Source organism: Aspergillus bombycis (assembly GCF_001792695.1).
Source record: "Aspergillus bombycis strain NRRL26010 chromosome Unknown contig00016, whole genome shotgun sequence".
Classification (NCBI taxonomy): Eukaryota; Fungi; Ascomycota; class Eurotiomycetes; order Eurotiales; family Aspergillaceae; genus Aspergillus; species Aspergillus bombycis.
The window spans coordinates 283,442-296,753 of NW_019170018.1; the positions used below are offsets into that span (position 1 = coordinate 283,442).

The 13,312-nt window shown below is 48.4% G+C and overlaps 4 protein-coding genes across 4 annotated transcripts; 2 read left to right on the top strand and 2 right to left on the bottom strand.

Annotated features, from left to right (window-relative positions):
* Positions 1-1,670: 1,670 nt before the first annotated feature.
* On the top strand, positions 1,671-4,049 carry ABOM_003452 (uncharacterized protein; the record flags this gene model as incomplete). The annotated part of the gene is made up of 6 exons (XM_022530582.1): positions 1,671-2,577; positions 2,627-2,830; positions 2,899-3,015; positions 3,075-3,153; positions 3,203-3,356; positions 3,411-4,049. The coding sequence occupies 6 exons, from the start codon at positions 1,671-1,673 to the stop codon at positions 4,047-4,049; spliced, it is 2,100 nt and encodes a 699-aa protein (XP_022392053.1).
* A 445-nt stretch (positions 4,050-4,494) lies between these two features.
* On the bottom strand, positions 4,495-5,255 carry ABOM_003453 (H(+)-transporting V1 sector ATPase subunit E; the record flags this gene model as incomplete). The annotated part of the gene is made up of 2 exons (XM_022530583.1): positions 4,495-4,645; positions 4,705-5,255. The coding sequence occupies 2 exons, from the start codon at positions 5,253-5,255 to the stop codon at positions 4,495-4,497; spliced, it is 702 nt and encodes a 233-aa protein (XP_022392052.1).
* Positions 5,256-5,891: 636 nt separating this feature from the next.
* Positions 5,892-7,876, top strand: ABOM_003454 (DUF803 domain protein; the record flags this gene model as incomplete). Its single annotated transcript, XM_022530584.1, has 4 exons — positions 5,892-5,933; positions 6,007-6,144; positions 6,195-6,287; positions 6,344-7,876. The coding sequence occupies 4 exons, from the start codon at positions 5,892-5,894 to the stop codon at positions 7,874-7,876; spliced, it is 1,806 nt and encodes a 601-aa protein (XP_022392055.1).
* Positions 7,877-9,212: 1,336 nt separating this feature from the next.
* ABOM_003455 (MADS box transcription factor Mcm1) lies at positions 9,213-10,118 on the bottom strand (the record flags this gene model as incomplete). Its single annotated transcript, XM_022530585.1, has 3 exons — positions 9,213-9,494; positions 9,564-9,698; positions 9,873-10,118. 3 exons carry the CDS (start codon positions 10,116-10,118, stop codon positions 9,213-9,215), a joined length of 663 nt encoding a protein of 220 aa, XP_022392054.1.
* Between the last annotated feature and the right edge of the window lie 3,194 nt (positions 10,119-13,312).

Below are 13,312 nucleotides of genomic sequence, written 5' to 3' on the forward strand. Positions count from 1 at the left end.
ACTGTTGTGGGGAACAAAAGTGTACAGTAAGCCAGATCTGCACTTTTCTCTGCCCCCTAAACTTTTCCCGATACAGAAGACAGGTGGAAAATTTCAGGCTCGGTAAGCAATCGACAGCTTAAAAGGGGGGGCAGTGCACGATTAGGCCGGACAAGTCGAGTGCAAGTATCTGTACCCCGTAGGTGTTCCGAGCAGATACTCCATACCTTAGGCAGTAATGTAACCTAAGCGACACCCCTCCTATTTGAGTAGTATTCCGTATATTCCCTACATTACGGTTGCAGCACAAACAGATGAAGCCCACTGTACGTACTACCAGGAGGTACCCTGAGAGAGGTTTTACAAGATTGAACTGTCTTTCTGGCAAGGTGGGACTTAAGGTTACGTAGGGCGTCGGAATGAAGCTCCTAAAGGAACTAATTCTACCAGAAGCAGTAATTGGCTTTGAATACTGAGTAACTATTGCCAAAAATCGCGATTATCGAACTTTGTGTTGATCGAAATTAAACACCCTTATTCATTTTGTTTTATTTTTTTTAATATTTATTTTTCCTCCCGTTGTCTGTGTGCCTTGTTTGATGGTTATATATACTAATCCCGTCTTCAATGAGATGCCAAGCCTATACCTTATTTTCAAAGTTTAGCCCCTGTCACATATTGAACTCCTTTTCTGTTCTTTATATCATAATGAGATATGGAGTAACAGTATAAACCAAAGAGTTGTACGATGGCATCTCAATATAAAGCCTCATCTTGCCCAGGGAGGCATGAAAACACCCTCTATAGTCTATACTTATGCTGAGAGACGCTAAGTCATACCTTATCGATGAACATATTATACTTGTCTCTTCCCTGTGGCATATTTCGGTATATATGCACACAGGTAAAGTCTTTCCCCAATTTCGTATTACTTTGGTAGAGAAGAAGGATGGCACCTAGTGAGTTTTATTCGTTGTTGTATGAACATGGATTTCAATTCCCTCCCCACTTCGAAGGCCATCCCTTGTCTACTGCAACGTCAAATTCTACATGTAAGACTAGCATTGTACTCATTGTCTTGGATTTTATGTCCTAATGTAGCTGTAGTACCAGGTTATCGAAAATCTTTAAGGGGCTTGAGAGTGTAGTACAGCAGCTGGGTGATTGGCTATATATATCTACTCGAGGAGTGGATCTAGCATATAGCCTTATGAAGGGCTCTCATGTAAAGACAGAGAGAGAGAGAGAGAGAGAGATGCGTATACACAAAACGAGCAAAGAAAGGGATTGAGATTAGCCAAAGAACCGGAGCAAGGAAAACCAGGCCGAAAAGGTCAGTAGAAGTAGAAAGCTGGTTTGGTGTAATAAGTAGTGCGCTTCACATAGAATGACCGTACACCTAAGAACCTCCGACTCTAGCTTGCCCCAGGGAAGTTTATAGTTGCGTAAGCAATTAGAACGATTTAAAAGCAGTTATTAACTTCATTCAAAGCAAAGTTAGTATTTGGACGTAGTCTAGTAGTAGTATACTCCGGCTCTCCAGGCCGGTACCCCATCTACCCATAATGGGTAAGTCATTCTATTGGCTAGCGTCAAACCAAACCTCTCCCCACTCAAGGTTTAGCGCCAAGATGTCTATCTATCGGAAGCCGAGCAATGCGGGCCAATTTCCATATCAAACTTCCTTCAGAATGTCTCAGCGTTCCAGCATCAGGAATTATTTCAAACGGCCAGATTTTTCAGCTAGCAGAGATTCCCGGTACGAGGATCCAAGCGAAACTCCTGCCGCGAGTTCTCAGTCTTCTCCCCTTACTGAACCACCGTCGTCCTTTGTATCCAATGGTGGATCTCCACAAACTCCAGATGGCCCAGCATTGCAGTTGAAGCAATCATTGTTACTCTCTGTCACAGATTCTGCAGAAAATTCACAGCACCAACCAAGCTCCCAGAATACTGAACCCACAGCTTCTGATCCAACATTACCACCAAGCTTTAACTTGGCCCAGCGCGTTGTTAGGAACGGAAAGGAAGTTGTAATTAGCTCCGATGGTGAAGATACAGACACAAGCGAGGTCTTTGAAGATCCAACCTCTCTTTTTCTGAAATTTGCGAAACCAGATGGTGTCTCTACAAGTGAGGATACAAACAATGATTCTTCTAGCCACGGGAGGACTTTGCGTTCCCAGCCGTTAAGAGACGAAGTGAAACCCAGAAGGTTTTCTCTGAGTCGCGTTTCTGCTCCGAAGTACAAGCACTCTATTGATAGTCTTGTTACTCAAGCCGTCGATGACAATGAGACCGAGGCAAGCATTGCAAAGCTTAGGGCTGCTTTGGAAGAGGAAAATGCCCGGAAGGCCGCGTCAAAGTCTGAGACAGCTCCAGGCTTACAACAGTTGCACGAAGGTATTCTGACGTCGGCTCTCGACGACCAGAATGACGAAATGGGGCTGCGACGTCTACTTGATGCTGTCCGGCGAACAGAAGCATTTGATATGGAGAAATCATGGTTTTTCTTCGACCACGGCAGTGAATTAGCACCTCCTCCGGCGTTTCCACGGAACTGTATAGCAGCAAAGTCAAGTCTATCTGTGCTAAGAGGTTTGTCTAAAAGGTAGTGTCTCGGGTTCCGTCTCTAACTCATTCGCAGATCCTGAATCGAGAGAACGAGCATTTCATTCAGGCTCTGTTGATTTCGCATTGTCAAGAGGGCTCCTGCCTGACGAGTTGGTGATGTGGATGCTTAATTCTAGTTTGTTGACACGAATCCTTGAGCTAAACATTACGCTTACATCCTTCAGTACCCTCGGAACCTCGAGATACACTAAGGAACGCTTATTGCCGGGCATTCAAGGTTTGTCAAGCTATCTGTTGAGTGGGCGAAGTCCTGATACTGAAGCACTTTAAAGAACACTACTGCAGAACGTGTACAGTCACTCGTACGACCGGACAGCATTGATGCCATTTTTCAAATGATGGGGGCAAACCAGAAGGCCTTGACATTCTCTGAAGTTATAGTTCCAGACGCAATTCCCAAAAGTGATGCTAGCCTATATTTCTGCTCTTTTCGCCCTTTCTATGTAGCTAACAAAACACAGATAGTTCGCTGCGAGCAGCGCCACGGCACCACGCTGCTCTGCTGTCTATTTTAAACCTGCTGCGCGGAGCAGCAGATCTGTTAGTGTCGAGTTGCATGATAATAGAACAACCACTAACACTTTGATAGATTCTCCGACGAGACTAGAGAGCGCATACTTAGTATTCTTTTCCGCCTTTCGCTCGACATCTCACTAACTCGCGACCCCATGGTTTGCTCGGAATTGGAACGGACTATAACTGCGGTGTTGGAGAGTATCTCTGAAGAAACGGCGGATAAGTTGGTAAGACTACCTATGCCGTGCTACAATATGCAGGATATTCATTGCCGAATCTAGGTATATCGCGTGTGCACATCTACCTATGAAACCATCAAAGACTCTGTATTCCAAAGCCGTCTTCTGACGCACATCTTGCCAACATCAAGCTGGATTGCGATGCTACGCTGCCGTCTCGCCGTCGCGTTCTTGACCAAGGATCCTTCTCCACTAACTGAGGAGCCGGACGTGATGGTTTATTTACAAAGAATGATCGATGTCCTGAAAGACAAACGATTTGACGTGAAGAGATATAAGACGAAAGGCCAGCCCGAGTACGACTATGGAGAACTTATGGCTACAGCTACTGTCCTCAATATTGCTATCGATTCCGGCTGGTCCGGCGTGGACTTTTCGAGCAAAGATGCAGAGCGGGAATTCAACTCCGAGGTTGATGTGCTCGCGGACCGGATCAAGAGAATATTCACCTCTATTGAGGATTCGGGCGCATCCCATCTCAAGCGGACCCTAGCGAAGGAGGCCCTTGAAGCCTTGTACTACCGCATCATATACTCTGTCAGGACCAAGCCACGCCCGAAGAAATCAATATTCGGAGAGAATGGGGCTGATGGTCAAAACAAAAAGGTTTTCGACCCGTGGAAGGTCAAGATAAAACAAGACCCGGAAAACCCCACCCAACAACCAGGGACTTCGCAATGACGACTAGTCAAGGACTAGCCTTATAGCCCTACATCTACTTTTCTCTGCGCGAGGAAACATATCCAGACTATACACCGATCTTTATCATAACGAATGTCAAAAGGGCTTCTAGTGCAAGAGCTTCATAAATGTCAGAGTTACTATTAATTAAAATGGCCTGCCAGGAGCATGACCAGACAACCCAAAATCATCTGATAACGAAAGGGGATCATGGCTGATATGATCTTGATAGCAATAATTAGTGGTTCTACTGCAATACTGCCTTTTCTTGGTTGATCATATTGAAGGGTAACTTAAGCGTAGATAAACTTTACTGGAGAATAGTAAAAGACTGTAGACAAGGCTATGCTGTTCTCCGCACGCGGAGCGTTAATCAAAGAGACATAGATACAAGAATCAGCGATAACGGACTTGGCGCAAAATCAATAATAGGACAGGTATTAGTCTAATCGTAGAACCTCCGGTTCTGGTTCTTTCCGAATAGTGTTTCCCTCACGGCGGGAAGAGCGTCGATCTCGAGCAACCGCAGGCGCTCCTCAAAAGTGTTGTTGAGCTCGATCTTACCATGACCGCCGACAACGACCACACCTCCAGCACTGCAGATCATGCGTTAGATATAGAACGACCGAAAGCGGAAACAAATAACAAGACTTACGATCCCTCTGGCAAAGGCTCGGCCTCATCTACCTCCACAGTAACATCCTTGCCAACCTTCTCTTTGAATACCTTCTGTGCTTCCTCAATAGCCTTCTTAGCTGCGTCATTGTCCTTCGCCCTCACCCGAATGGCCACATTCTCCTCATTAAGAGCGTACAGGCCCTCAAGGATCAGTCCCTGCAGAACGGTTTCATACTTCTTAGAATCCTTAGCTGCGATGTCGGAGATCTTATCACGAGCTTGCTGGAACAGCCCATCAAGAAGTTCCTGACGAGAAGAAAGAACGCGGAGACGAGTACGGTTTGAAAGGGTGGAGCGGGTGATCTGTTGGGACATGGCAGCCTGCTTGAACTTCTTCTCGTACAGCGTGTCGATGGCAGCGGTTTCCTGGCGGACGAGCTTTGACTTCTCGATCGCGAATTCTTCGTCGGCCTTCAGTTCAATCTCACGAGCCTTCTCCAGCGCTTCCTGCCGGATGAAGGCCGTCATCTTGCGGAGCTCGCCCGCGACCTGTTCGTAGACGATATAAGCTCGGGGGATAACACGCATCTCATGCTTCGGAGGCAGCGTACCTGATCGTCGGAAAGGGCATGGCTTTGCGACATCTTGGCTAGCAATATCGGGTGATATCAGAATCTCAGTATTAGTGGGAGTTGAAGGGCGTAGGGACCAGGCAGCGAAAGTCAAGCTTTCCCGATGCGGAGGTGCTTTCTGGGGGAGTCAGGACAATGACCTCGTCAGCATTGGAATTCAGGATGACGGGGCACAGAAGCTATCAGGGAATGGAGAAAGATAAAAACAGGGTGGGAGGAATGCCTACCGGTGCAAATAGTTGGCGGGGCCAGAGGGGGAGAGCTCTAAACAAGCAGCAGGTGGATGGGGGGAGGTTGTACGCAGCGGATCTGGTGACGATCGGGTCAGTTGGCCATAGCGAGTTTGGCGCCTCAGGAACTGCCAGACGGCTTCCCGCCCGCACCCCATGAGATCACTCCGGTCATTCGACTTGTCTCAACTACATCGTCCTGGGCCTCCCATTTATTCCTTGTTCAACTCTGCCCCTTCCTTGCTATCTCCCCCCTCAGAATATGGCGACTGTACTTCGAATCTTGCCGAAACCCTTTTAATGTGTTGCGGCGTCTGGTCTACCGTCCCCCACTCAACGACCAATGCATGAAGATACTCGTGATGGGTAATTTAGGTGACCTGTCCCCACAGGGGAGTGTCGCGGTCTGTTTCCCCCACGACCGATATATTTCGGCATATAATTCACTCAATGTACTGACTAGAACTGGGGTGATAGGTCGGAGTTGTTGTTGGACTGGTTTCGACCAGTCTCCAAGCCATTGGATTGACCCTCCAGCGCAAATCGCATATTCTCGAGGACGAGAAACACCCCTACGATCTCCGCCGGCCACCATACAAGCGTCGAAGATGGCAGGTATGCTGAGACTCGCAAAATAAATGAGGAGTGGTACTGATGCTCTACAGCTGGGCATGCTAATGTTCGTCATTTCGAACATCGTTGGGAGTACTATACAAATAACTACACTTCCGCTTCCGGTATTATCGACTCTCCAAGCTGTCAGTGTCTCCCCATGCTCGGATCCCCAGAGCCTTGCTAACAAGGCTATGAACAGTCCGGGCTCGTCTTTAATACGATTTTTGCAACCTTGATTTTGGGGGAAGCGTTCACCAGATACTCCCTCATAGGTACCATCTTGGTCTGTATCGGCGCTCTTCTCATAGCGACCTTTGGGGCCATTGGGGAGCCTGCACACAGCCTCGATCAACTCCTAGAACTCCTCCAGCGTTGGAATTTTATCCTTTGGATGGCTGGGACTGCTGTACTGGTGCTGGTCATCTTACTTGGTTCAAGACTTCTGAAATACTTCGCGTCTCCAATTCGTTCAAAACACTCGGGCTCCCGCCATTCTTATGTGCCACATCTGCAACTGACCCAAGGCCGTTCTCGACTAATACGTGGGCTATGCTGTGGACTAGTAAGCGGGATTCTATCAGCGCACGCTTTGCTATTGGCAAAATCAGCAGTGGAACTGCTTGTGCGGACGGTCGTGGATCGTGTGAATCAGTTCAACCGATGGCAGTCATGGGTAATTCTGATTGCAATGATCACGCTTTCTCTCACGCAGCTCTTCTACCTACACCGAGGCCTGAAGCTGTGCAGCACGAGCGTTCTTTATCCGTTTGTCTTTTGCATTTATAACATCATTGCCATTCTAGACGGTCTCATCTATTTTCGCCAGATGTCTCAATTGACCGGACTTCATGCTGGACTTATCGCATTGGGTACTCTTGTGTTGCTAAGTGGAGTGATGTGTCTCTCATGGCGATTAGAAGTCATCGATAGCCATGCCGCTGTAACAGTTGTCGGCCCTTCTCAGACCGCACTGGGCCCTGGAATGGCTGTTGTCGAGGAACACCCTCGCTCGTCCCTCGAAATGGGACTAGAAGACGAAGAAAGCCAGACTGGGGAGCGCGAACCTCTTCTATGGAAAGCCTCTCACCGTGGAGCTTCCCACCGACGAACCCCCAGCTTACCTCTACTTACCCCTCAGGGAAGTTCCGCGGACATGGATCCCGCATCCATTTGGGCGGAGCTCGACGACTCGGATCTTGACTACGCAAACCTAGACTCCCAGAAACCATTACTCAAACGTCTCTCTGCCGATCCATTTCAAACCCGACCAAGAAAGAAAAACAAGTCCATCACCCTGAAAGACGCCTCCCTGCGCGGACAACGCCACTCATCAACCAGCCCCTTAAGCCATCAGACCTGGAACCCCCGCAGAGTCCGCACATCCGTCTGCCAAACCGGACACCAACGAAGAACCTCAGCCCCATCCCCCGACAATCGTCGAACGCCCCAAAAGCGGCGCACCTATGCCGGCGGCCCTTCTTTCTTCGACATCTCTGGCCTCGGATACGGAACCCAAGACAACCGCTCCGACACTCCATCCTCCCGTGAACCACCACCACCACCCACCGGCGTAGACGCAACGCCCCTCGCAGGCACGAGCAGTGGCGCTCTAGGAACCGCATGGCGAACCAGTCTACGGTACCTCTCTCGCCTAACCGGTAGTCAACGGGAAAGCAGCCAAAGAACTCACGATGACCCCGAGCACAGTCCGGACACTCCTACCGATAGATAATCTCCCTGCATCCGTTATCAGTGGACGAAGAGAGAAAGACTGACCTCCCCATATCCCATTGTATATTACATCACAATTACCTTTATGCCTGCTTATAAACCGTAGTCAAACACAGCCTGAACTGCTCATTCCATCCTATATCCACGCTCGTCCGGCTTTAATCTGCTATCGGGACTAATCAGGGCTGGCATGTTGAGTGACTCTTTGGATTTGGGGAATGTTACTGGCTTACCCATGTGACGGACTTGGTTTTTCCCCCCTTACTTTTATTTATTTCCCCCCTTTTTATATCATATAGCTTGGACGATGATACCTTGGATTAGATTGGTGGTAGACTTTCCTGACTCTGGGTGTTCTTTTTGAGTATTTGGAATGGACTTCCGGTTGAACCGCAGATCAAGGTTGAAACAATTGACCGAAATCCAGTGGAAATAAGTAATATTATGCGTAGGAGTATTGTACCCTTGTTTATTCCGTTACAGAGTAAGGCAAAAGAAGAGCTCCAATTTTCTCCGTACCATACATGAGACATACTTCCTACCCGGTGAAGGGAAACCCAGTCCGATAATATCGCATCATTTACTCAATCAAGTCAAAGCAAGAGAATTCGTGTCCGATTCCTACATGCGTGTCCTGGGGTACTGCTCCCTGAGCAGTCGAATTTCACTGGTCGGATCAACCAGTGTTGACCGGGACATATGTAAGGAACACACACGACGCAAAGGGGGGAAATAGATAAAGATAAGTCGAAAATTAGTCAAAGCAGGGTTGAAACACAAATTATGGATAAAAAACATTGTAAAACCACTTCGCCAGGAGTAAAGAGAAGAGATGAAAAGCACCAGTAACACCGCCACCACCACTTGTCGTCTAGCAGATAATTAGATGAACGTGAAGAAAACAATTAATAGCTTCGGAGCCCAGAACCAAGCGCTTGCATCCTTCGTGTTTCATCGTCAGTTGAACTTTTTTTTTTCTGAATTTTTTTTTGTCTTTTCATTTTTTAACCCTTGGTCTTGTATGACTTCCGGAATAAATAGAATGGAATCTTGCCAGCACGAGAACGGTGCTGCAGACCCCTCAACGTTGAATCAACGGCTCATGATATACACAGGTTACAAGTTAGGGCACCTTTGGTGTTCGTGTTATGTTGCTGGTATACGACGGAAACCGCGCTTAGAGCGTCAATTGCAGGGCAAGAGAATTCAGATTTCGCTGGGTATCAAAGGAAGGCCGATGGGTGCGGAGGTGCACATGTCGAAGTTAACGAGGACGCGAAACAACAAACATCTGGATCCCGCGCCTTCTGAGGACATATTACGCAGAAGACCACTGTTTATGCAGTGGGTTGATGCTGGGGCGGCATCCGGTTACCCACCGGCATGCCGGGATACTGCCCACCAGCTTGCTGTTGCTGCTGAAGGTTTTGGTAGTAGGCCATCTGCTGCTGCTGTTCGTTGGTCATGTAACCTGGGTGCATGCCCGCGGGGCGAGGGATGTTCTGCTGCTGGGCATTGACATTGGTGTGGGCGGCGACATCCTCTGGTGCCTCTGTCGGCACATCACCGGCCTCGACACCGTTCTCATTGGTGGTAGGATCGGGGGCATTCAGACAGGCCTGTCATGGGAGAAGGGGTCAGCTCGGGCACATCGTTTACGTCACCGGGGGTAGATCCGGTGCACTCACCTGGATGAGGTTCTTGCCCTCCGCCTTCGTCACCAATGGCTGAAGCTTGGGGGTGGTGAAAGTATAGACGAGACCAGTCTCAGACACGACCAGCAATAGCACTTGGGTGCCCGTGAGGACCGACAGTTCGTATGCCTGTTTTGCGACCGCAATGAAATCGTCAGCGATTTGGGGAAGGTCAATGCACACGACAATTGGATTATACGCGAATGAAAGAGGTGGATTGGACCGAAACAAACGGGGATGACCGGGCGAAAGCTCGATAAAACAAAGAAACTATGAGGGTATGGAGACGCGACAAGCACGTACCTTCTTCATGATACCCGCCTTCCGCTTGGAGAAGGTGATGTGGCGACGCGACTTATCCTGGATGAACTTGATTTCAATCTTTCTGCGCTCGCGACCGGGCTTATCATCATCATCGTCGTCGTCGTCGGCGCTCATACGAGAACGCTTGGTGCCGCGGTTGTCAGCGGCGCCGTTACCGGCGGCCTGCTGCAGGTCATCCTGGGTAGGAGAAGGGTTCTCCTCACCGACGGCAGTGATGTCGGCCATGCTGGAACAAGGGTAGAATGGCGAGGAAAGGGAGGAAAAAAAAGGATAGTAATGTCAAGAAGCAGGTAATGGGGATTATCTGGGGGAAGTGAAGACAGATGCCCAAAGAGGAATGATGCTTTTGAGGGGGGAGGAAGAATGACCAAATCGAGTAACGCGTTTGCTTCGCAGGGTTTGGGTTCAGGACAAGAAGAGGAAAGAGAAACGGGGAGGAGGAGTTCGAAGAAGGCAAAGTGCCGGTTGGGACAGGCAGGCGGTCTGTCACGTGTGCCCGGGCGGCCCATTTTACCTCCTTACCGTATCACCGGTACAGATCATCCTTCCTGCAGTTGATGAATTCCATGAATTCGGCGGCCACACAGACCCCGTAGGGGGGGAAATGTTGCCAAATCTTTCCTGTGGCAGAGATCTCTCTAAGAGAGTCTAACTTTACCATAAGAATTTCTCGGTCTATCCCTTTTCCTTCACTTTCACACCCGTCACTTCCAACTTTCTTTCTAAGTATTCAAAGTTCTCCTAAGGACAAGCTGAAGGACACCGGTGGTAAATGACCGTAACAAAGTACTGAGTTTGTCCAGACCCAACGGTGGAGCACACGCCAATCTTGGCATCCTCCATCATTGGCTCAGCCGCCGGGAGGCATTGAGGATTCGATCCGGAAGCCAACTCACATTCCCCACTATCGCGTAATAATACCTTGATACCACAGACCATGTACCACCATGTACTCCACCTGGTGAATAGTCTGGGTGGTTCTTATCTGGTTAAGCCTGTCTGTCCAAGACTCAAGTGCCTATCCTGAAGATCCTGATTACTTCGTAGATTTCTCATTGTGGTGACCATGATTGACCAAATGACCAAAAAAGGGAAGCCAAAAAAAGAATCGCTGTTCGTCACCTGATTTTGTCGGGGGATCCGCAAAGTGACCGGAACAAACTGACCGCGGGCGTAACAAACCCAAGGCTGGACCTCAGCAGGACCAAATTTGGGTACTGTCACTACGTACTTGACTTTAGTTCCCTCCCAGGATGAGTCAGCCAGCCCTCCAGCACATTCCACGCCTTCTCGAGTACGGAGTACATCCAACCAAGGTTTTCTTCCCCCCCCCCCACCTTCACCAACTTCATACTAGTAACTCCTCGAACTCAAGGGCAAACATTTGATCCATCTGCAAAAACGATATACCTATCATATCTGAGCACCAGGGCATGTAGCACAACAGGATATCAATATCCTTTTGTCGAGTCATCGTGATCATGAGAACGACGCAGTGTTAAGCAAGGGCAACGCTCCCCTGTACCGGACACACCTGATTGTGACCGACCCCAGGCGTTCATGGTTCATGACTAGTTTCCTTTATAAATAGCATAGCAGAAGGATGAATCGAGGTAAAATCCGTAGTGAGGGTACTCTCGCATGACCAGTCATGGTCACTATTACTGCTAGTGATCCAATAATTCCAGCCATATCAGTCTCGTCCGGCCAATAATGGCCCACCACCGTTTACCCCATTCATGCAGTCTGAAGTTACACGTCAATCCCACGAGGGGTCTATACCTCGTGGAGGATGAAGTCCCTTTTTTAAACTTCGACTCGGCCGGCCAAAGGGGGTTAGTTCCCTTCGAAACAGGAGATGCTCCCGTCTATTTGGGTAATCAGTCACTAGACAGCCTTCATATCGATGTAGTATAGATGATCGATGATTGAGAGGTGATGATGCAGCGCAGAGGTCCTTGCTTGTACCTCATCTCCTTCTGATGTCTGTCTCTCTGTTCGGCTTACTTTCCTCAAACCAGGGTTTGCCTTCCCATAGTGTGATTAGTTAATAACCATGATGACCCTGTAGGCACAAACAAACGTACTTGGTTCCAGCCACTTCGCAAACGATAAACACTCACCCTCGACGTATATCAAACCGCTCTATCACAGACCCTCCTTAAGAAACCCACCCCACTAGTAGCTAGTAGTTAGGATCTACCACCTCCGACTAACCATGTAGTCGAAACAAGCCTCACCGGGCAGACCGTCCGCCCAACATGCCGTATGACCTGCAGTCGAAAGAAAAGGTACCAGAACATCGAACTCCGCTGATCTCCCATAATACATACTACGTGAATATGGCATGTCCCAGCTCCCCGCACCTACTTCAGGCAATATCAATATGTCTCCATTAACCCAAAACACCTCTTATCAGCGCCCGGAATGCAACCCTGCTATCGCAGTACCGAACCCGGCGAGAGAGAGCACAAAAGTACCTACTACATCCAACTATGGCATAATAAGATGTATCTCATCTTTCGTCTCGGTCACTGAGACAGTATAACTTCCAAGAAATATATTGAGAGAGTACATACCTTCTCCCCAAAATGTCACATACACATACTCCTAACACACCCTCTACAACTAGTATTTCACCTAAGTTGAACCACGCCACCATCAACTCCAGCTTCCAAGATCCATACCACTACCTACTACTGCATACAGTCTAGCCATTTAGAAACACACCCTGAAACCCCAGAAAAGATACCGAAGGAAGTAACCCACCAGCCAGCAGCCACCACCACCACCACCACCTACCTCACCAACCAAACACCACTGTACCCCTAGGCGTATCCCATCATGCAATGGCCGACCAGCAACCCTCAATCCGAAACCACCGTATCGTTTCAGTAGTATTGATACCATAAGTATGATCTCATGTGGCTGTCATAGAAGAGGGAGACACCCAACTCTATCCGTTTCGGGACGATGCGTATACATTCCAAGGTACAGTGGAATACATCCACTATCCGAGATGAGCCGGCCAGAGTCAGGTAGTACAGGCCTGCATCAAAGAGATTAATTCGAGCGGGAAGGGCCCATTTTCTTGACTATTTCTTTGTTTGTTGGGAAATTATGTACGCCCGTAATTTGATTAGATTTTATTGTAGGAATTCTGTGCAATGAGTAGTACTAGTTATGATGTTGTGCTCTCTTGCTGGGTGTAATTGGTCCGTGGGCGGATTGTTGGAGGATGGTTCCCGGATTTGGGTATTTAATGTGAAACGTTTTACTTGAAACGGGACCGCGCGTCGTTGATCCCACGGAGATATAGATGGCAGATTCTAGTGTGATTAGCGAGGAGCTTAATGAAAATTTGGTAGTAATTTCTATCTAGAACTTGTCTCATGATATTCTTGCATAATCACAGATGC